Genomic DNA, 24,609 nt, shown 5'->3' with positions numbered 1-24,609 from the left:
TTTTTTTAGTGGTGCTTTAAAACCAGTGATATGTGTAGCCTTTTACCTATACATGCCAACTCTGGGAAATTTTTGGAATGCCATTAGAACATTAAACATGATTATATGCTTAGAATTTGAGATTGAGTATATATGTAATTTTACATTTACTTATTCGATGATGTTAAATCATAAATTATATCCAGGAAATTGCTTAAAGGTAAATTTTTGTAAGGACTGCCTTTATGTCCCTTGAGTTCTTTCTAAAAACAATAAATAATATGTTTTCCTGTAGTTGAGCTACTTTATTAAAATGTGTTTGAATAGATAAGTCAGAGGTTAAATATAGAAAAATTTGCAGTGGTTTCATTGGGTTTTGATTTGTTACTTTTAATGACATCTTGTGTCTACAAAACAACATATTTTTACAGATTACCAAAACTTTTATTTCCAGGTGTATTTAGTGTTATATATTGTCATTAGCTAGGAAAAGATTACATTTTCCCTCTGTTGTTGAAAATGGGCTCAACATGTGATATATACATGTACTTAGAATTTCTACTTACTGAGACCTCTCAGGTTAGGAATCAAGGGATCCTTGATTCTTATGATCGAAATTAGCAACAGAAGATATGTTAACATTGTAAACTGTACCATGTACTTGCTACATAAATCATATTCATCACTAAAGGCTTTTCTGTGTCACTTGTATTTTATTAAGATTTATAGAGCAAAAGCATGTGTTCCCATATATAATCTAGTCTTTACTAAGGTACCTAAACCTGCCTCTAACCCAGTGGTCCCCATAAATCAGAATCATCAGTGGAGCTAGTTAAAGCAGATTGCTGGGTACTAGCCTCCAGAGTTTCTGAGCCTGTTAGTCTTTAGTGGGACCTGAGAATGAATTTCTAACAAGATCCCAGTTGATGCTCCTTGTCTAACAACCACATTTTGAGAACCAGTACTTTAACTGTCCTAACTCATTGTGTATCCTTACAAACATCTAATAAAATAAGTTTGATTATTTATAAGCTGAAATGTTTCTTTATGAGAACAGTATTTCCATTTCCTTCAAGTCATAATTAAAGTCCACCTATTTAAAAAACCCAGTTTATCTTCTTCTACCTTGTTCTTATTCATACTGAGTTTTTATGTTTCACATTTAAGAAAAGTATAAATTTTTAACAGAATGAGTCCCCATGGTATTACTAAATATACTGATACTTTCATTGTTCATATAGCTATACCTTTATGATAAATCTTTTTATCTGGAGGAAGAGAGAGAAACTTGAGCCTGGAAATGTTCTTAGGGCTAAGAATGCAAACAGCTGAATGCCTTTCCTTTCTGGGCTTAGTTGTGACTTTTTATTTTCATTTGAATGAAAACTTGAAGCTGAGCAGTTGGTGGGAATTTACTTTGCCTCTGTGGCTAACTAATTGCTTTCTTTTCCCCTGTCTTCTTAAATAATAGCAGTTTGTAGTTTTACAGCCTTACTAATAGCATAATGGTGAAGGAATTTTTGGATTTTTCTTAGTGCTAACAGCTCACATAGGGTATTTCTTTTTCCCTTGTTCCCTTACACTTTTTGTATTTGGAAACTTAAGACTACTTGCTTCGTTCATAAAAGAATGTACATAGTCTGTATTTTTCTTTCCATCATTTGGTCCTCTAAGATTTTAGGTTTCTTTCTCATCAATCAAGATACTGATATGCAAATATGATATTCTTGCACCTTTGAGTTCCTCTTCTTGCTGACCCTTTACTATTTTAGTACCCATATTCCTTTTTTTTTTTTCCTCAAGATTATTTTCGTACACTTCTGATATGTAAAACAAACCTTTTGACATCTTAGGAGGCTGTGAATTCTAGAAATCTATATAACTGTATTTGTAGGAACTCCACTAAATTTCTTAACCTTTTCAATTTTACTTAAACACTTAGCCCTAAATTTAGTACTTTTTGCTCTCTTGTGCAATGTGATTATTAAGCAAAATAAAAATTATGTGATTGATATAAATTATTATAATTGCTTGTGACATTAATTTGAACTTGTAATTGTGGTCAAATGACTAATGCAGTGTTATTCAGAAAAAGTAAATATGAGCAATTATTTTTCATTTTATGGTATTTATCATCTTTTAAACAAATTAATAGAAGCAAGACTACTTATCTCTTATATACTGCAAACATATTGTGACATTGTTATTTTATCAGATTTCTATCATGAATATATTTTGAATAAATATTAAGACCATTTTTATAAATATTAAAACATGGCAGAGCTTTGTTGAGTGGCTATAACATGTATATAGATGGGGTATATAACAGGGGTATCTAACCCACAGGAGTTTAGATTTCTTTGTTTTTGAAAAGTTTGAGGGTGAGATAAAGGGAGGATCTTTGTTGGTATGAATAAGTACAAGCAAGGAAATTAAAGATTTTAGTTTTTGATGGGGACTAGGTTAGTGGTTGAGAATTCCTGAGATCAAGAAACTTTAAAAGAAGTGATGAACGCTTATGAAATTAAGAAGAAAATGAACCAGTTGAAATAATAGACATTGATCTATTGAGAAATCTTAAATCCATTTGTGATTTAAAATTTTAGGATATCAAAATTTTCCATGAGTCATGTTAAAATAATTCATTTACACTAAATGGAGAAGCACTGGCAAATTTCTTTAAATGACTGAGCCATTTAAGAGAAGTGCTGAATAAAGGGATTTGTGCATTAGTTTAATATTTGTTTAAGTGATTTTAGTTATAATTTACTTAATAGTTAAAGCATCCACTTGAAGTTCATTTTATTATACCTTGACCTATAAAATTTGCATAATTGATCCTATAGAAGTTTTCAGGTCTTGCTGCTCTGCGGGGAAAATCAACCTGGTTTGAGCTGAAGTGGCTCTAAGGTTCATGACTTAGATACCTACTCCTCTCTGACACAGTTCTCCTTCCCCTTACTTGAATTAGTTGTGCTAAAAACCAGACTTTCATTCTTCATTTGCCATTCTATAGTCTGCTACTGCTGAGTCACTTCAGTCGTGTCTGACTCTGTGTGACCCCGTAGACGGCAGCCCACCAGGCTCCCCCGTCCCTGGGATTCTCCAGGCAAGAACACTGGACTGGGTTGCCATTTCCTTCTCCAATGCATGAAAGTGAAAAGTCACAGTGAAGTTGCTCAGTCGTGTCTGACTCTTAGCGACCCCATGGACTGCAGCCCACCAGGCTCCTCCGTCCATGGGATTTTCCAGGCAAGAGTACTGGAGTGGGGTGCCATTGCCTTTTCCAATTCTATAGTCTAGTAATGCACTATGGAATGTCTCACACTCAACTTATTAAGTAAATTTTGTTAAAATGCTATTGTTCTGCTTGCTTTGTCTTCCTAATTTATATACTGACAGAAAATATGGTAAGAACCCTGCAAACATTTCATTGGGTTGTAATCAAGTCAAATTTAAAAGAAATTAAATTTAAATTAAATTTAAAAGAAATAGTTCTTGCCTTTATATAGCTTATAACAAGATCATTGGGACAAATTCATAGAACTTAAATAAATAATCATCTTGCCTAGAATTCTAACTTAATTCTAATAGTCTCAATGACAATGAATCATCGACAACACAAAATAAGAAAATACTGCCAATAGGAATAAATAGGGCATTCCAGGCCTCATGTTAGTGACATTCTTTTTAATGTTGTATTTCAGTGAGTACTAATATAGAAAGAGTGACTGTATAGTCATATGTTGAAAATATAAGTATACTGATCTGTGAAAATAGTGAGTATAACGCAATGCTTAGACACTCAGTATGTACCAGGCACTATGCTAAATGCTTTCAATGCATTCTATCGTATAGGTAGGCCAAAAGCATGGAAGGTGTAATCTATTGGCTTGGTATCTGATATTCAAGAGTATATTAGTATCTGTAATAGAACACAACACAGAAACCTGATTTAGAGAATAAACTTAAAAACCTGGCTCTTCCTTTGTTTTAATATGTTTTCAAAATTTATTTCCACATTGTTCAATTTATGACTCCATGTTTTGTTCAGTTCCATTCTTCTAGTTCAATATCGTTTTTAAGTGCAATTTTAATTCTTATAGTAGGAAACCAAGTAAGTTTTATTTTCAGTATATGTTGAACATGTCAAAAACTTCAATTAAAATGTATACTAAAATAACAGAAAACTATCAGTGATTTTCTTTTTATTTCTAGTTAAAATTCATTGTGACCCATGATACAGAGGTATGACAGCATAAATAAAATAGGACTTTTTGTAACTCTTTACAGTAAGCCATTATCAGTTGAATTTTTAAAAGTTATGGTACTAGTTGCCTAAAGACAATATGGATCAGCTCTCTATTATATTTTTTATTAAGAGTAAACAAATACATTATTGTTACGCAAGTTTGATTTGTTTTGTTTTCCAGGTGCAACAATCGAACACAGTGTATAGTAGTTACTGGGTCAGATGTATTTCCTGATCCATGTCCCGGAACATACAAATATCTTGAGGTCCAATATGAATGTGTCCCTTACAGTAAGTATGAAGTTTATATTTTTCACTTTCTACAGCATTTCTCATTGATGCTGAAAGAGGACCCATGTGAAAGAAGCATATGTTTATGGCCTACAAAACTATTATGCATGCAGAGCACTAACAGACTTGGGCCTCCAATTAGCTTCATGAAGTGTGGAAGGAAGCCATAGTGTGAAGCTGGCCAAGTGTCTGTCTGTGTTCTTAAGTGTTTGGCTTTTAAGGCTAGTGTTTTTCCAGAAAACAAACTTGAATTAGCTATTCAATAGGCCTGATGGAAATCTGTACTTTTGCCCAATACCAGTTGCTGACAAATTGGTTTGGCTCACAGTTTTCTAAAGAAGGAACTGACTTCAGTTTTAATAGTAAGCTACTTGAATGGCTACCTGCTGTTGTGGTAACTTTAATGCCTGGTAAAAGCTACCACTGCAGTTAACTGAAGCAAGTGCTTTCCTTTTTGTCCCTTGTTCTTAAGGGAGCAGTCCTTTACCAGATTCAGTGATAAAATCTTAACCAAGAAGAAAAAAAGAAATAGATGTAACAAGTATGTAACACATATTTTTAATTTCTCAACATCCATTTTTAGTAATATCCTTTAGCAGGATATTTAAAATTTAATTGGAAACTTCATAAGTAGGCTTCAGCTAATAGTGTAATTTTGTGTAGTTTTCCTCCTAACCTCAGAATTCATACTTAGAAATTGTATTCTGCATTTTCAGTAGGAAAAAGCACTTTAGATGATTAAAAAGATTAAATATATTTTGTTTGGTATCGTTCTTATCACCTTTACTTTTTAAATTAAAATATATACATTTATGTGTCATGTCACCTTAATTCATAGGCATTTGAGTTAAGAATTCTTTAGCAGAAATTTGATTGATTTACTTTAGGAGGACTTCCCTTCTTAAAAAAACGATGGACTCTAATAGTTAAATTGCTTTTTCCAGAACCTTAAAAACTAGATTTCTATGCTTAAACTATCAATATGTCTGAAAACAAAGGGCCAATTTTAGATAACTATAGTATGTCCAATATGGTAGTGATACATTCTTACACATCCCGTGAAAGCGCTGTCTCTCTTCTCTGCCCGCAGTTTTGATAAATTGCCTTTGTGTGGAGAATCAGTTAAAGGCCAAACACAGATTATCTTTTCTTTTCATTCCTGCTCTGTGTTCCTGTGTTACCATGAAATGGATGCTTTTTATGTTTTCAGTATTTTCTATACCATTTGTAGGATTGGAAGCCTACTGAGTGCACTGATCTTTATATCATTTCTCTTGTGTGTAGTGTTGGTGGCTCACATAATCATTCTCCTGTGCCACTAGATTCTTTGGAGCTAACCAAAATTTTGTTCCATAAAGTCACTTTCGCGTGAATTTAGCATGGTCTTTGTCCTCAAGTTAGAAAAGGAATACAGCATCCATTCCCACACAGTGGAATCAGTCAGAACTGCCAAGAATTGTCTCTCTGGAGCTGGTTCCTGTAACCTAGTCTATAGATCAAGAACAGTGTTAAGAAAATATTATTTTCAGACTTTTAAGTTATTTCCTGTGCTTTTTAAGAAAGGAAAGTGTGGATATCTTCTGGAACATCTAACTTCCAAAATTTTACTTTTTCAGTTCTCCAGAAGTGTTGTACATTGTGCACCAAACTTGCAAATAGCTATTCTCAAGAGAAGTATTTGTTCTTTTTAGTGTTTGTCCTTAAAAAAAAAAAAAGACAGTAATCAATTTGCTGTTACCTTTCTAGATATTTGGATGAAGCAGAAATAAGTCTATGGCTTTGTAGAAACTACTCCTTGCTAAAGAATAGAAGTAATTCTACTTCCTATATACCGTACAGTGGTGACACACTATAAATTCTAGGACTTTCACTGCCAATGATCTTTTTAGATAGTTTTGGTCTTATTTTGGGTCTGTGTTATCTCCTCAATCTCTTTTCCCCATTTTCCTCTCCTTTTTTTCCTCATGCTTCTGTCTGTTATAATCATCTCTCATACTTGCTTTTATTTTAATCTCCTAGCTTTCACTTTTCCCTTCTTTTCATAGTGTTTTAGTATGTTGTAATGTTTGCATACTCCTTTTACCCTTTGCTTAGTTGATAAAACTGTCACCAACAAATAGCATTTATTATGTGTCTGTTCTCATCTGGCTTTATGCCACTGTCTATCCTGAGCAAATGCCTCAGGAACATATCCACCCCAAACTATTTTCTCTTAGTTTAAAAACAAAAATTCAGAAAATTTCCATGATCTCTGAAAATTTTATAATAAATTTATGCAACAGAGTCCATTATACATGCTGTAGTTTGTTTTACTTTGTATGTATATAGACAGACACATGCATTTTATTTGATTAGTAATTGAATGAATATGTGTTTAAAACAAGTCATAAGGATCCTATGGATAAAGGAGAATAATCAAATCAGAATTTCCATGTCCCATAGGCATGATTTGGTTTTGATTTTTGAACCCTCTTATTTCAAATTATCATTGTTTTAAAAATTATACCACAAATTTAGCTATGTTTTCTTTGATGAGTAAAAAACCTTTTACTATTGATGTATCATTATTAATGAATAAATATAAGATTATTCAGAATAAAATAGTGTGTCACTTCGGATACAGAGTATGTAGGTTTTGTTTGGGTCGACTTCTTGTCTTCAAAACTATGTCCTCCACTGATGTTAGTGAGTCATGTGTTTATGTTTGTTCTATAGCATAGTAAATGTATTGTTATGAATTAATTCCTACAGCCTCTTAAGACAAGTTACAGTATATATTTGTGATAAAAATACTAATTTCATTAATTTTATTGTATTTTTATGGGTTGATGAAATTTTGACTAATTTGACAGAGCTATATATCCTTTAGGTTATAAAAATCATAATGTGAGGCCTTTTGTTTTAAATATCCATATTTTTTGCACTTTATCAATCATGAAAAGTTTTAACTTATTTTTACTTTTACATTTGGATGTTACTTCTCAGTTTTCATTAAAATTGTAGATTTTATATATAATATATATCCATTTTATTTTTTATATAAATGATACCAGTTAAATCATAAATGAAGTCTTACCTATTTAATATTTTGCATAGTAACTGCACTGTCGATTTAGTGTATCAAATAATAAAACTAACTCAGCCATTTTCAATTAATGGAAAACAAAATATACTTTCTACATCCTTTATTGAACTTGTTTTAATTTCTGTTTTAAATGCATAACGTATTTTTAAATTTATTATTTCCATTCTTTGCATTTAATTGATTTATTTGAGTAAAATCATCCTTTCCTAAAAGGAAAGAATATAGCTGTATATAGAGTTAGTCTGAGCAGACTCACCACTAATGATTTCTTTTATCCTTATTTTCCCACCACACCCCTTCCATTATTGATTCTAAGCAGGTATAATATTGCTCTTCACTGAGCAGTAATTTTAGGACTAGTGGTTAGTAAAGAAAAGAATTGTTCCACAGCAGTAACACTGAATTTCATTTTTACTGGATGTAGTCAGATTTACTCATCAATAAAGCAAGTATGTTTCCTGAAAGTGGTTAAATAGACCAAGTTGGATTGGGGCAAGATCTCTTCATGTGGAAGGTTTCCTGTGACAAAACTCATTTTTCCCTAAGTATTTCAGGAGGTCAGTATTTAATCTTGATGAATTATTGCAATTTAAGAAAAATTAATCAAGCTAAGGCATCTTAATGAAATGTGCAACTACAGTATCTTTGAGTACCCATTTGGAGTTACAGTATTGGCACACCCTAATGCATTTTAATAAGGGAAGGGGGGAATCACATACATTAATCTGATCACTTTATGAAATTCAGGCAACATACTTCAAAGCCTACATACAATCTAAACTAATATTTTATAGTTCATAATTATATAAATATTGTTTACCAGCAAGGATATTCTATTGCATACTTCCTAACTGCATAATCTATTTCTTTAAATATCTTGAAGGGAGGATTTTTTTTCTCCTGTAACTCTACTAATCAGGTTTGTTTTATGAAAGCATTTACCTTTCATACGGTCTGTGGAAATCAAGGTATTTGCTTTGAATGCTCAGTATGATTGTTGCATGCTGGATTGCTTTTGTGTAAATTGATGATGGTAGACAATGTCATAATAAGCTAACCATAATTCTTTCTTCCTTTTTCTCCTTGCCTACTGTGCTTGCTTTTTCCTTGTATGTATTTTGCTTACTTTTTTTTAAAAATAGATTTTGTATTACAAGTTTGGGAAATGTGATGTAGAGAATTTAATGAGAATTTTGTAATATAAAGTAAATATATGTGTAAATAAGTAAAGTTACTAATTATAGTGGGGAGGAAAAGTATATTATCTTACCCCACCCTTCAATATAACTATTGGGATAAAGGGGGAGGCTTATATATTCCTGAAAAGGAGGCTAATTTTTTATAGTTAAGATGGTTTCTTTCTAGAAGCAGAAAATTTAATAAAAAAAATTGAAACATACTGAGCTGCATAATTATATATTTCTTCTTACGTATGTAACTTTGAAAAATGTAAAAATATCAGTATTCATTACATTTGACCTGAGCTTCAAAATTGAATTGCCATTTTATAAACATATATCCTTGTTGTTATGTTTACCTAATTTTAGTCAGCTTAATAATGAGTTCACGTGATAAGATAAATGGAAATAACACATCTATGCATGCAGTTGTGTCTGTAGCATACCTATTTAAAATAAAACTTAGTAAGAATGCTGAGTGACTTTGGAAAGGCAAGAGTCTGTATACCACACATTAGTGAAGAGTTTCATTATTTATTCAGGTACACTAAGTGAAACAACATGCCAACATATTTGTATTGCCTCCTTAAGCTACTAAAATGATTGATCCATGTTCTTTTATGTAACTTTAGTATCTTTCTCCTGCTAGGTTTTCCTGTTGTGTGTTTCTCTTTATCCAAAGTAGTGCAGCTCTTATTCTTCCTATATTTAGCATCTATTACAAATTCAGTCTTAGACTAATAGTCAACTTATTTTAATCTTTTTTCTTTTTTCCTTGCACTTTTTTTTTCTTCCGATGCTTAAAATAGAAGTGGAGCAAAAAGGTAAATAACGTATACAGTTTGAACCCCAGCTCCTTGTTATGTGCCTTATGGATGTTACCTCCTCCCTTCCCTTCCCCCACAACATTCCTGACATTAAAATACAATCAGCAGGATCTCATAAATGCACCTCATAAAGAAGTCGACTGTTTACATTGAAATTATATGACTACTAAATCTGGTGATGGGGTAAAATTTCTGAAGTCGGCGAGGGGGAGCTGTCCTTTCTCTGTTTCTTTTTACCCTTTACCTCTTTTTCTGACCCCCTTGGATATTTTATTATTAAAGTGTCATCTTGCCTGGCTTCCAGAACCCTCTCCATAGCATGCCATGGTTACAGGGTCTCCTGGTCGTTTCATCACTGCTTTCTTTGTATTTACTTTTCTCTGCTTCTAATTGCATTTTCTGAATATTTATGTTCCTTCAACTGAAGTACTTTTGTTTTCAGTCTAACTTCCGTAGAAGTTCTAAATAAGCCTTCACACTGGAGTTTTTGTTTTATTTGCTTTATTTTGGTGTTTTGCTTTTGGGGGTTATAAGTGGGCTAAGGAAGGGAGGGTACAAAGTTTGGTCTAAAAGTACTTTGTTCACTTTTATGCACAAAGCACAAAGTTTTAAAGCATAAAAGAACTGTAAGATAAAACACATAGCAAAAGCATAAATTGTTAGCTCGATTATGAATGATCTTAAACTTCGGTTTGTATTTGTGAAAATAAACTTGTGCACTGATTATGGCAACTTGAGGAAAGAAAGGTAGTATTTGTCTTCAGTATACATTTTGGTAAAATTAAATGTTAATAAGGTGAATTTTTCTTTTTTGATCTATAATCATTGAAATTTATGCTTGCTTGTATAATCTTTTAACTTTGCTTAATTCTTGTTTTTTCTCTGTGAATGTTAGTTTTTGTGTGCCCTGGGACCTTGAAAGCAATTGTGGACTCACCATGTATATATGAAGCTGAACAAAAGGCCGGTGCTTGGTGCAAGGACCCTCTTCAGGCGGCAGATAAAATTTATTTCATGCCCTGGACTCCCTATCGTACTGATACTTTAATAGAATATGCATCTTTAGAAGATTTCCAAAACAGTCGCCAAACAACAACCTATAAACTTCCAAATCGAGTAGATGGTACTGGATTTGTGGTATATGATGGTGCTGTCTTCTTTAACAAAGAAAGAACAAGGAATATTGTGAAATTTGACTTGAGGACTAGAATTAAGAGTGGAGAGGCCATAATTAACTATGCTAACTATCATGATACTTCACCATATAGATGGGGAGGAAAAACTGATATTGACCTAGCAGTTGATGAAAATGGCTTATGGGTCATTTATGCCACTGAGCAGAACAATGGAATGATAGTTATTAGCCAACTGAATCCATACACTCTTCGATTTGAAGCAACGTGGGAGACTGTGTATGACAAACGAGCTGCCTCAAATGCTTTTATGATCTGTGGAGTCCTTTATGTGGTCAGATCAGTTTATCAAGACAATGAGAGTGAAACAGGCAAGAATGCAATTGATTATATTTACAATACCCGATTAAACCGAGGAGAATATGTAGATGTTCCCTTCCCCAACCAGTACCAGTATATTGCTGCAGTGGATTACAATCCAAGAGATAACCAACTCTATGTGTGGAACAATAACTTCATTTTACGATATTCTCTGGAGTTTGGTCCACCTGATCCTGCCCAAGGTAAGAATTTTACTTCCTAATGCTTATATCTTTTTTAAGCAGTTTATTTTTGACTTAATTTACCCTTCTTTATTTTCTTCCCCTTTTCATAAAGGGCAAGTGATAATATTGTGGCATTTCAAATTGTCATATAGTGTGTACATTTTAGCCTTATTTTGGTCCATTTTCTTTTTCTGAATTTCATTTAAATGTTGGTTTCAAAAAATTGTCGCATCCTTTGTCAGTTTAGATTTCCATTGCTAAAAAGGTATTGCCAACTACAAACCTGTTAGCTTTGTGTGTTTTTTCCTACCTGACTTCTAAATTGATTATAATCTGTGTGCAGACCTCTTAAGTTCTTGGCGCCAGTGGTTAAAGGAAATGTGTGTTAGAAAGTCCCCAGGAGAATTGCTAGGTTTTATGTACAGTGCCAGGCATAAGCGTTCTAAAGTTTTGGTGTCTGCTGTCTCTAGATCATCATGTAAAATTACACGTTTTTATTTCCCAATAAATTTGTGATGGTATTAGGTCAGCATTTCTGGACTTTAACTGTTACACATGGACGAAGCACTAGATGATCCCAAGTATTGCTTTATGAAGACAGTTCTGCTAGCATTTTTAAAATTTGTGTTCTCTTTAAGTATCTTTACAAAGGATCATTACTTTATAAATCTTTGGAAATATATTTGTCAAGTTACTTCAGTTCTGTAGTAAACAACTTTTGAGGGTAAATTAAGTTTTGAATTTTCATTAAAATAAGATTACCTCATACTCATGATAAAAGAATGATCTCTTAATATTATGGAGTTTGCCTAATTATAAGTCTTTTCTAGTTGAAAAATAATATTTGTGTTTAAAAGATCTGAATTATTTTTTCAATTTTCTGAGTTAATTGAAATTTTCACATTATTGAGTTACTTCAGAATTGTAGGAGCCAGAATGTTCTTTGGATAACTAAATCAATCCCTTCAACAAGGTGGAACAGGAATTAATATCTTTTTCCTCTGTTAAAGCAGTATACAACCACATGCTTAAACACAGCTACATATACATATTTTAAGGAATAATGTAACTTATTAAGTCAGTTAATAAGTAAGTGACTTAGTAAGTCACTAAGTCCTAAATATTGTCATGGGTTAGGACCGCAAAAGCATGAACCTTAGTAGTTGAATTCTAATTTGAGGTATAGAATATGAAATGTGTGATTTTTCTTCATACCACAAGGGCAATAATGACATGCCTTAGTGCTGTGCTATGCTGTGCTTAGTCACTCACTCATGTTCAACTCTTTGTGACCGCATAGACTGTATAGCCCACCAGGCTCCTCTGTCTATGGCAACTCTCCAGGCAAGAATACTGGAGTGGGTTGACATGCCCTCTTCCAAGGAATCTTCTCAACCCAGGGATCACACCCAGGTCTCCCACACGGCAAGCAGATTCTTTATCATCTGAGCCATCGGTGCAAGCCCTCTTTTTCTTTAATTCATATATATCTAGAATTTGTTGGCTTAAAATTGTAGTAGTATACCATTGAAAAACTTTCAACAATGAAATCTTCCATTAGGTCATGAAAATCTTTATTGATATTATCTTAGTATTCTTTATTTTTAAATTCAGACATATCTTTTTCTCTTGAGGCCAGCAATTTGGGATAGTTCTTATATCTCAGTTGTTTTCCTAAAAGTTAGTACCATGGTTCTCTCTTATCCTATAGTTTTGTAAAAGGCAAAGTTCAGTAATTGACAGGACTTGACATTGTAAAAGGGTCTTCCCTGGTGGCCAAGTTGGTAAAGAGTTTCCCAGCATTGTAGGAGTCCTGGGTTCAATCCCTGGGTCTGGAAGATCCCCTGGAGAAGGAAATGACAACCCACTCCAGGATTCTTGCCTGGAGAATATGAATTAATCTTTTTTTGTCACCTGTATTGCTCTCACAGTTGTTAAATGTTTCTTGGGTAGCAGTAAATCTCTTCTCCTCCATTAGGAAAAAAAAGTAAAAATAAATTTTTTTCAATGCCGATTATAATTAAATAACTCCTAAAGCTGAGTGCAGGTTGATTGAGCTCAGCAAGGAATCATTGCCCACCTCCCTGTCACAGAGCGATTCTTGGAATACAAGATGAGTAATAATGTCACTTTCTACATGTGGCATATGTTCTAGTAAATAATTTGACCCATTTCAGATGAAAGAGTCTTTGATAATTTGGGTGCTTTTTGGAAAAAGCAGTTACTAGCTTTGGAAATGAGAAACTTTGCCATATGTGGTAGCTTTATTCCTACAGCAGTGATATGTTATCCAAAATAGCCATTCTCATGTATTCTCAGAAGGTGAAAGTCTGGACTGACTTCTTATTAAACCCTTAGTGGTAAAAAGCTTTATCTGACCTAAATTTTTCTTGCTGTTATTTGAAGCATATTCTCTTATTTGCTTGCTCTTTATAACTCATCTTCAAATGCTTTGAGAGAGACTCCTGCCTCACTCGTCCAAGGTGTGTGCTGATATCTAACTGCATGTAACTGGGGCCTTGCAGAACCATTCTGGCCGGTACATTTAGGTCAAACCAGTAAGCACTGCTAGCAAGTCTATGTACTGGCTTTGCTATCGTGTATGTAACCAAGATATATATTGTGTTGTAAAACGGATAATTTTAATTATGGACTGTTTCACACTGTATTAGCTACAGTATTTTTCCCTATATAAATTCATGCCTTGCATCCCTAACAGCACAAGTATGTTATTACTTTGCCTTCATAATGCTTTCAAATACATCTTCCTATTTTCTTTAAATTTTTAGCTTTCTGTGTTCTCTGCTTAGTTAATTTGCTCCATTATCCTAAACTAGATCTGTTTTTCCTCTTTTGCTTTCTTCCTCTATAATGTTGGCTTAGGGAAAAAAATAGCCATTTCGGTCATATATTAACTCTTTTCTGTGTCTTAATCTGAATTGATTTATACTTACTTAATCTGTCTGCAGATTTGATATCCCAAACATTATTGAAAAATATTGTCTTGAGTTCTGATGGTTTCTGAATATCTGACTTAGAGTAATAATGAAGCATGGCAAACAACATGAGGGACATTTTTTTAAGAGAGCCAGTTAGATTTATTATTTAAGAAGTGTTTAATATCGAATATTTCTTAAAACGTCTTCCCGCTGATAATGAATGGTAATTAAAAGATGGTTGGTATTTTTAGATATTGAACAAGGGTAAATTTAATAAATCTGCTGCAGTTTTTGCCTTACTAGACTATATTCTCACTCTAGCTTGTGTTCATTCAGTGAATAATGGATGAATTTGGGGACTTGGAAGAGGGAAATAACTACCCTCTCATTTATCATAAATACATATTATCCTTAAAATGTTTTCACATAGGAAAAAGCTGATAATAATTAGCAAGTTTGTAATAAATACTGGCATAGTAAATTGAACCAGTTTGACTGTGTTTGTTGAGGTTTTCATGGGTACTTATTAATATATATGTTTATTAGCATTAATGTCAGTGTTTCTAGGTCTCTGTACTTAAATTATATATGGTAGGTAGAATGCTAAGTCATTTAATCTGTGTGTTGATATGGCATCTGATAACGGGGAAGGCTGTGAACAGTAGGGTTTAGATTTACAATATAATTCTATTGTAACTTGTCATGTTTCCTATTACCATTTATAGGAAGTTCTTGAGTTTTGAGCCTTTTGCCACAAACATTTCATTGTGAAACTTTTTATTATTACTGTTTTAGTACCTTATATTCCCACATTTTTTCTTCTTTTAGAGATTTACACAGAGCACAGTGTCAGTTAAATGCTCCAAAATAAGGACATATTGCTTGTGGGGTGTCGTACTTTCTCAGAGTCTATGAAAATCTTTTGTCTAGAAAAGTAAGATCATAACATTTAAGAGCATTATGGACAAGTGACCTTGAACAAACTGCTTAACCTCCTCCAATGCTTAGTTTTCTGTTCTGTAAAAGAAAGATAATCATAGTGCCTACTTCATGGGGTTGTGGTAAGGATTAAATAAGATCATCTGATGATCCATGAGTGATGATTAGCACAGCATCTGGTACATAAATGCTGAGTAAATGTAAGCTTTTATCATCATGGGGTGCCCTGTTGTGACCTGTCTTCATCTAAGGAAAGAAACATTAATTTTTATAAATATATCCTCATCTCTAGCTTCAGTATTAGAAAATTGCTTTTTCTTGAAGTTCCTAAATCTTGTCCTTGCACAATTTTGTAGTTGTCCTCCTAAAGGGTTAAATTTTGCCACTTAATGTTGATGTTCATGTTTATTTTCATGATACCCTGATATTTCATTGATTCACAAGTGAACAATGTGTTGCTTAAAGAAGTTTAACTTCTTTTAATGAACAAAAGATAAAATATGTGAAAATGTATCATCAGTAACACATGGAAATGGGCTACAGAATATTTCAGGAAGTTTTGTGCATTTAATAGAGGTCATTTTATTGCCTACCTTCACTCATTTATTTGAATCTTTACTGACGCTTAGCTAACAGATCACTAATTGTGTATTGTTAATACATATTTCAGTCATTAAATATGTACTAATTAGTACAGTGTCAAGGGATACATCAGATGGGGTAGCATTAAACCATTCTGCTCTGCCCTTTTCTCTTTGCTCTGATTTCCCACCCCCTTTACGATTTGATTCAACAACATTCATTTAACACTTCTTCAAAAGATTGTGATGCTTTTGACAAATGTTAATTGAGAAAGCACTGAAAGCTTGGCTGCATTGTAATCAAGAGAAAATTATGAGGTTTAACAAGATGTCAGGCAAGTGCTTTACCAAAAAAAAGGTAAACAGGTTTGAATAGGTTTCTACAACAGCTGGCTAGGCATGATGCTTGACTGATGTACACAGGATTCTCTCAGTGTACATGATTAGTAACCAATGCCCTGGAAATAAACCAGTTGGTTAAGAAGTTTCTCTAGTGATAGGATGAAAACAGACTGTCAAAAGTGTATCTTGCACTTACTGGTAACAAGAAGTTTGTCACTACTAAAGAACTAGAAATAGTTCTGCTTTTTCTGACAAACTTAGCATAGTCTGTCATAGAGTCAGAATTATGCAAACTATCTAGGGACCAGAGCTTAAAATACTAATTATGTCAGTGATAATATGAACTTGTTTTCCAAGAAGTTTTAATGTTCTATTCTGGTTCTTTTGTGTAGCAAAACCATAAAATAACTTAATGTTTTATAAGATTATCATTAAAAATAGTTATTTTTAATTTGTTCTGCTTTATTTAAATTTAAATCCTCAAAATTATAAAGTCTTAAGATTCAGTAATCTAAATGTTGATAAAACTTTATAGTGTGATCACCTAATAGATTTTAAATGATGCCATTAAAGTTTTACTGACAGAATTTTTTTGTTTTTTAAACTAAGTGGTCATTAATGAATGAAAACATTAAACTCCATTATTATTTTAACCTAATGGATTAACAGTTTAAAAATAATGTTGGAAGTCCAAAATAACCCTAAATTTTTTTTCTTTTTAAATTTCTGTTTTTAAGTGAGTTAACTGTAGGTCCTTTTAAAATCTCTGTTAATATGTAGAGTTGGTTTTGAATTAGGCATAATTTGGTCCAACTTGTTATCTTGATGAGATTATATATAACCTCTGATCAGAACTAGTTTCTTTTCATACCTATCTTTTCAAAAAGAAAGATGTCGAAGCCTCAGATGTTTCCTTACTAAAACAGAACAAACATGCCAAGCTTATCTTCTGTTTGGATCTAATCAGCCATGCTCAAAAATCTTTCAAGCAAGAATGGCTGCTGGGTGGAAAGATGTCACAGTATTTGTTTCCCTGTAAGATGTAGAGTGGGTGACTTGAAATTTTATATTGTCCTAATTATTATGTAATAGTCAGACTTTTGTTGATACTTTGAGTTTTATTGTTTCAGAGTATGAACTTAGAAACGGCTTTTTCTAAATTATGTATCTGATATGACACCATACTTGATATGTACATTGAAACTTTATGTTAAACTATCCTTCATTTCTTGTTAGATAATACATATTGAAATTGTACATAAACTGTATTATCAAAGATTTCATTGAGAAGTAAGCCTAAAACACAGCAAAATCTAGGATAAAACACAAACTGCCAGTCACTTAGCCAACAATATGAATAATTTGGAATAAATGAAGAGATTCATTCTTCCTAACCTGTGGATATTCTCAGTGATCCCCATTTTGTTGGTTTGGGATGATTGTGTTTTTTTTGTGTGTACGTGTGTGTGTGTGTGTGTGTGTGTGTGTGTGTGTGTGTGTGTGCGCGCGCGCGCCTATGCAGACATTCACATATGAATGTGATGTGTGTTTGAGATTAACATACTCATCTCTTTTCCATAGTGCCTACCACAGCTGTGACAATAACTTCTTCAGCTGAGATGTTCAAAACCACAGTATCAACCACAAGCACTACTTCACAGAAAGGCCCCATGAGCACAACTGTAGCTGGATCGCAGGAAGGAAGCAAAGGGACAAAAGCACCTCCAGCAGTTTCTACAACCAAAATTCCTCCTGTAACAAATATTTTTCCCCTGCCAGAGAGATTCTGTGAAGCATTAGACGCGAGGGGGATAAGGTGGCCTCAGACACAAAGGGGAATGATGGTTGAACGACCGTGTCCCAAGGGAACGAGAGGTATTTCCTGTCAAATATTGATACTGCATATACTATTAACACTTTAAGTAGGTTCTGAATTACACTGAAGTGATTTTATTTGAGGAAAGAGATACTTACAATAGCTAACTTAATTGTTATTTTGTTACTTTGGTAATATAGCACCTGTAGACAAAGGTTTTGAAACTGTAAAAGTCTTTTAAGATCAGGCTTTGAATTCCCACTCCTTCTTCCAAGTCCTAGGTCAAGCCTGAGATTTAGGCCCATGGATTCTGTAGTGAGACTGCCTAACAGCTGTGTTTCTCATTACAAAGTATCATTTTGGATGAGTCCCAAGAAAAAGGGCTTTTTGTTTGTTTGCTGTAAATGTCTGATATTTCTGTGCCGACTTTATATTTACTGTTTATATTCTGCTTTTTGTCAGTTATTGTCAACTACTTCCATTAGCGTTTATTCAAAATTTAACACACGGAGTAGGATCATCATAGTGGATTTCCAGAATGCATGCAGGAAAAATGGTTTCAATTTCACTGTTGTTTTCTGCATCTGTTGTAGGAACTGCCTCGTATCTCTGCGTGCTTTCCACTGGAACATGGAACCCTAAGGGCCCTGATCTTAGCAACTGTACCTCACACTGGGTAAATCAGCTGGCTCAGAAGGTTGGTTGGAACCTTTTAATATGATACACATTGGTGATTAAGGGCTTTAACTTCTAACATAAATGATTTAGCTTTGTATGTTAAGACCAGCTTCGTTGTTCTTTGTTCAGTATGAAAGTAAAAAATTATGCATAGTTTTGTCTGTAAACTATTTATTCAAAGTTACATATGTTTCAGGGCATGCTGTTTTCTATGTGAAGCTTTTTAATGAATACATACTTGCTTAATTTCATTCATATTTAGTTTGTTCTGTTTCTTTTGATGTTCCTAAGATAAATAGTGCACTGGCCTAATAAATCAAATGTCATTAAGTTTGCAACTGAATCCACAGAATGCAAGCAGATGTTCATATCACAGATGATTATGACAGAATAAGTAAAAATGACTTTAAAGGCATTAGTAACTTTAATACAGTGTAATGTAGTGACATTTTAGTTTTACCACCTTTCTGAAAGGCAAGCAATAAATAATAACCCTCAGTGTTATACTGATTACATTCTGACTTAAATTTCTGGATCATTGGAATAAATTAATAAGATTTCTAAGCAGCAGTTTAAAATGGTTGCAGTGAAATGAGAGAGTTGTCTCAAAAAAATTTTAAAGGAATTTTTTTCTCTTTTGTTTCCTTTAAATGCCTGACTAAGAATTTCTTTTTGAGGATCTAAGAACCTTTAATCATCTGAAATAAAGAGAAAGTTATTGGTCTCAGTTAGTTGCAGATTTTGACATGTTTGTGTATATTTTTCTCACCACAACAAAGATCCTTGGGGAAAACACAAGAAGCCACAAACAACAAGAAATCTTTACTGAGATAATATAAACTCTCATTTCAGATTAGAAGCGGAGAAAATGCTGCTAGCCTTGCCAATGAACTGGCTAAACATACCAAAGGGCCAGTGTTTGCTGGTGATGTGAGTTCTTCAGTGAGATTGATGGAGCAGTTGGTGGACATTCTTGATGCACAGCTGCAGGAACTGAAACCTAGTGAAAAGGATTCAGCTGGACGGAGTTATAACAAGGTAGGTAGAACTTTTTGTTATTTTCAGTTAGATGTTTTGTATGTCTGCTCTGGATTCTTCAGCAGTTGACTGCCTAACTTTTGGTCCCCATGACATACGAATAGAAACAAAACTTCTAATTTGGTTCATATCTCAAGAAATAATTGTAGTTGTGAAAGGAGCAACATGCACTCCCCTCGCTGACCCCCAGATGATGCTAATTACCTGAGGGAAAATTAGTCGGTGGTAAACTTCATCTACCTGGTTGTTGTCAGTACTCTCACTTTGGAAGGCATTATCTGCAATTGGAGAGATTGTGTTAAACAACTCATATACTAATACAGGCAACTCATGTGATTATAACAAAATTGTTACAGGACTGTTAGATACTAAAAATTTGTTTTTAATATTAGGTTTGGGGAGAAGGACAAGTTTTTTTTGGTAGAAGTATAGTGTGTTAGTTCTACTAATTTTTCTCACCTTGACAAAAATTTGATAGTTATTTTAACCATACTATAAAGTGTTTATATGAAATTCATATGAATCTGAAATCTGTGGCTAAAATGACTTTATAGGTTTTTTCTTGCTTTTTATCACATATTTTGTCTCTAGTTTTATCAAGATACTTTGCATTATTATATTTAGCAAAATAAAGCTAAAAGCTGTGAATACACAGTCTTCGCAGACAGTATACACTCACAGAAGTCCAGAGGACTACAGTACATAATAAACACTGAGCTCAGGACCACCAATTAAATTTTTGTAGGATTTCTTCTTCTTTCCCCATATGCAGCAGATAAAAATCTAACCTCTGATTTTCTTTTCTTTTACTAAAAAGCTCCAAAAACGAGAGAAGACATGCAGGGCTTACCTTAAGGTATCTCTCCTGTGCTGTCACCCTGCTTTCTCCCTTCTTCAGCTTCCTGCTACGCTTTATCATCTTCCTGCATGAACCAATGTGTTTCAGTCTTTGATAATTATATAATGTGCCCCATATCAGCTGTACAAATGTTTCTTTTCCCAGGTATATTACTCTCAGAATAAGCAAATAGCTTATTTTTATATTTTTTGCTGTTTTTGCATTCATCCAAATATACAGGAATTTAAATGAAATATCCTCTGAATTGGAAAGTAATCATAAAATCTTGTTATCCCCTGTTGTCATCTCTGTGGATTAAAAACAACTTCAGTAAAACAGCTATGATATATTCTTGGCAGTTTATCATATCAAAGACTGTATAGTCATAATGTATGTGCATGAAAAAGTCACTGCTTTCTTATCTCTGTGGTGTACTCTTAAATAAAATAGGCTTTGTTTTGAAAATTTTAGGTGTCGTTACTAGAATCAGGTTGATATTGGGAGGGGTTACTAGGAATGAAATATAAGTAATGTGACTGTACTGTAGATATATAGGTTTTTATGAAGGATAATAGGAACAGAAAGTCACTGTTTGCCTCAGAATCTTTTTCTGCTGAAGCCAATTTCCCTCGCTGGTATACGCAAGTAAAATAGGAAATGTGGTGAGGCTAACCATAGAATTATGCCAAGCTAACTGTATGATAGATCAAAATAATAAGACTACATTACATTTTGTTTTATTCTGTGAAGTTTAGAAGTTCATTTTGCTGGGTATAGTTACTTTCTAACTTTACTCATCTGGGGACCATATTCCTAGTCAGTCAAACGTAGAAGAAGTCATTTATATGCGTATGAAAACAAAACAAAAGAACTTTGTAAATTTTGTAAAATAGAGATTAGTCAGAAGCTATGACTTCACCAATTTTGGTTGGCAAGATCTGGAGAAATAATAGCATTTCACTAGCTAGTAATAGACATTGTTGGATCTGAGAATTTTAAAAGAAAAAGCAGTGGGAAAGTCTTTTTTTAGGTATTAATATTTTGAAAGTCCCTTATTAGACTGTTTAATGGGGTCAAAGAATTATATGCTGAAATTTATAGAATGTGTCATACTGAAATTTTCAACTCACCTTTAAGGTATTAGTTAATGTGTGAAATGTAATAATTGGTATGTTGCCCAGGATGTATATCTCAGTGGGAGTGGTACAGCTTTTTTTCTTTGGCAGGGAGACTACTTCAGGAATATGATTAGTGTAATGATCGTTTTGATTCGACTAGAAAAATACAAATGATAATAAATAAGGAGTGATTCAAATTAATGAAGCATGCCGTCAGCGAGTTATGTGTATAGGTAGTAAATTTCAGCATGACCTTAATTTCTGATCAGTGTGGTTTTCAGTATGTCTCAAATGAGCTTCTCTGTTCAGATAAGACTAAGAAAACACCTTAAATTACAAATTAGAAGCTGACTTACACTATGCAAATGAAACAAATACCTGCTTTGTGACAAAGGATTCATTTGTAGCTTATATTAGAGGCTCCAGTCTGTATTTCTTGGTAACTGTTGAATCTGGCCTCAGCAGACCACTTTCTGTTCCACTCCAGTTAATGGATGCAGCAATATCAATGTGAGCATTTTGACTATTGTATCTCCCAGTAGAGAGAAAAGCCTTTGCCTCCACTCGCAAGTATCTTCTACCTGCCAGGAAGGTCTTGGTGACTCACATGGCAGACAAAACAAGGATATTAAGATGGATTAAGCTAATTAATCTCACTCTGACAGTAGCCTCAAACAACTTTTCCATCAGCTCATTTCAATACAATACCTCAAACAGCCCATTTTTGTTGTGTTTGTACAATGTGTGTTCTTTTTTCTCAATGATTGACAGTAGATCAGAGCAATTTATATTTGGGCTTAATGATGCACTATGACTAGGTACATGGGAGAAAGAGGAAATAAACTTAGTGATTTCAGTTATTAAGCCATAGTCAGTGTACAACTACAGTAAGTATCAGTGCAAAAGCCAACTTTCAATTGCATAACTGACTGGGTTACATTTTTATTTTATATTTTTTTGCATGGTAATGCACTAAACCTATATATATGAATATTTATAACATGTATATTTATAAGGACTTTATTTTGCCTTCCTGTTTTTATTAAATTATTAGTCAGGCTTTAAATATTTTGACTGTTTTCCTGATCCCCTTAAAATCAGATCATTGTTTACACATGATGGTATACTCTCTAGTATTTTTAGCTAGCCAGGGAATTGGAAGAGTGGAAATGTTCACAAATAATTTATAAACTGTGAAGTCATCTTGGTTTTTTTCCCAATGATAATAGTAGACAATGTTATAAGGCACAATTTTGGATACTATTTTAGTTCAGGTTCCCAAAACCAACATGATTTAATTTTTAAGCAAATATATTAAGCTACTCTAGAGATACCAATGTTTTCTATTTAGAACATTTAAGTCTTGAGATTTTATGTAGGAGTGACCATGCATTTATGTGTAATACCTCAGATTAAGAGCTGACACTGGTTTTCTTTCTTTTCAATGATGGAGATATGATTAGATAAACAGAAATGAGCTTTTTCTTTATAGTTAGTCTTTATAATTAAATAGTAGTCTACTAATCTTAAGTTAGTTCTATTTTGAAAGGGTCAGACATCAAGTTGGCCAGATAATGTGTTGTCCAGGTATTCTTCCATAAGAGTAAATCGTCATATTTTTATCTTGATATAATAAAGTATGTGTAATATAATAAATTTTGCAAGATCGATAAATATTACAATTTTAGTAGTCAGTGATTAAAAATCACCTTTGTACTAGAAGCAGTCAGTACTAATGATGGTCTTCTAATGGATGCAGGCAATTGTTGATACAGTGGACAATCTTCTGAGACCTGAAGCTTTGGAATCATGGAAGCACATGAATTCTTCTGAACAAGCACATACTGCAACGATGTTGCTGGATACATTGGAAGAAGGAGCGTTTGTCCTGGCTGACAATCTTGTAGAACCAACCAGGGTGTCAATGCCCACAGAAAATATTGGTGAGTGAATCTATTGTCAAGTTTAATTTTTATTTAGAAGATAGATGTTTAAGAGAATTATGATTCCATTGTGAATCTTTTGAGTTATTTCCAAGTGCTAAGCTCTTCTTTTGTCGAATTATGTTTGTCCCTTAATAAGAAATATAACTGATCACATTCATAAAATTAATGCAAAAGCCAAAATCTATGTCTTATGAAAGTTGGTTTGATGTACTTTTTCCCAACTAAAAAATCATTAAAGGAAAGAAGGGTTTAGAGTACTTAAATGCCAGAATATGGATTGCTTAAGTAGTGATAATGCTTGCTATGGAACTAGGGCAAATGCTTTTCCATTTATATGATATGTTCCTAATGAATTTAAATTACTTTCTGGAATGTGTTCTCCCAGTCAAATATTTTAGGCGCACAGATATGTGAGCCAAATGTTGATATTAAACACAACTGCTTTCAGGTGAAAATGTGGTCAGTGATATACATCCCCCATACAGCAGAATACTCATGCTTTATAGATTGCAAAATAGCTGCAGATAGTTTTGGAGGATCGTTGAGAATTTAAATGCTGGAAGTGAGAGGCAAGAATTCACTTTTGATGATATTTGAAAAAAGTACCATAAGTTTAGTGAAATTATACTAATGAATTAGTATAATTCTATACTGATTATACTATAATCTATAAAGTATATATACTAAATATATAAGGATTATACTATAATCAGTATAGAATTGACTTGTCAGTCAGTATAGGCTTGACTGATTTAGAATTGTTATTCAGTGGGGTTGGGCTCAGATGAAGTTTATAGTATCCTTTAGTAAAGGAAAGAAATTTCCAAAGCATAAATGTGAAAACAAACCAAAAGGGAACACAGACTACTCTGTCATTGAAAGAATGTATCGGAGCAGCAGATATTGAATGAAGTTCTGCTGTCTAGGATGCCCTATCTTATTGCCTTATTGTGCCTACTGAAACGTGGGACTTTATATTTAAAAATGCAGAAAAGCAAATTGTATGGGAAAAATAGAGATAAATCTAATTATGATACTTGGATTTAGATACAAAATTTTAAATAACTGAGTTTTTAGAAAGAGG

At 33.2% G+C, this 24,609-nt stretch overlaps 1 protein-coding gene across 6 annotated transcripts in view; it reads left to right on the top strand.

Annotated features, from left to right (window-relative positions):
* Window positions 1-24,609, top strand: part of ADGRL2 (adhesion G protein-coupled receptor L2) — a 205,152-nt gene that overhangs the window by 143,293 nt on the left and 37,250 nt on the right. For 5 of the 6 annotated variants that reach the window (XR_011144185.1, XM_068962327.1, XM_068962357.1 and 2 more), the window contains exons 4-9: window positions 4,413-4,522; window positions 10,508-11,308; window positions 17,673-17,966; window positions 18,501-18,604; window positions 19,438-19,623; window positions 23,339-23,522. Coding sequence is in view for 5 of the 6 variants with exons in the window: in XM_068962327.1 (XP_068818428.1) it covers window positions 4,413-4,522; window positions 10,508-11,308; window positions 17,673-17,966; window positions 18,501-18,604; window positions 19,438-19,623; window positions 23,339-23,522 (1,679 nt within the window). In the remaining variant the exon portion in view is untranslated. Of the gene's footprint in view, window positions 1-4,412; window positions 4,523-9,594; window positions 9,610-10,507; window positions 11,309-17,672; window positions 17,967-18,500; window positions 18,605-19,437; window positions 19,624-20,440; window positions 20,480-23,338; window positions 23,523-24,609 lie in introns of all 6 variants that reach the window. The other variant, XM_068962363.1, reaches the window with a different exon arrangement.

The sequence above is a fragment of the Capricornis sumatraensis genome, chromosome 2 (genome assembly GCF_032405125.1).
Source record: "Capricornis sumatraensis isolate serow.1 chromosome 2, serow.2, whole genome shotgun sequence".
In the NCBI taxonomy this organism is placed as follows: Eukaryota; Metazoa; Chordata; class Mammalia; order Artiodactyla; family Bovidae; genus Capricornis; species Capricornis sumatraensis.
This window is presented reverse-complemented; position numbering and strand designations above follow the sequence as displayed.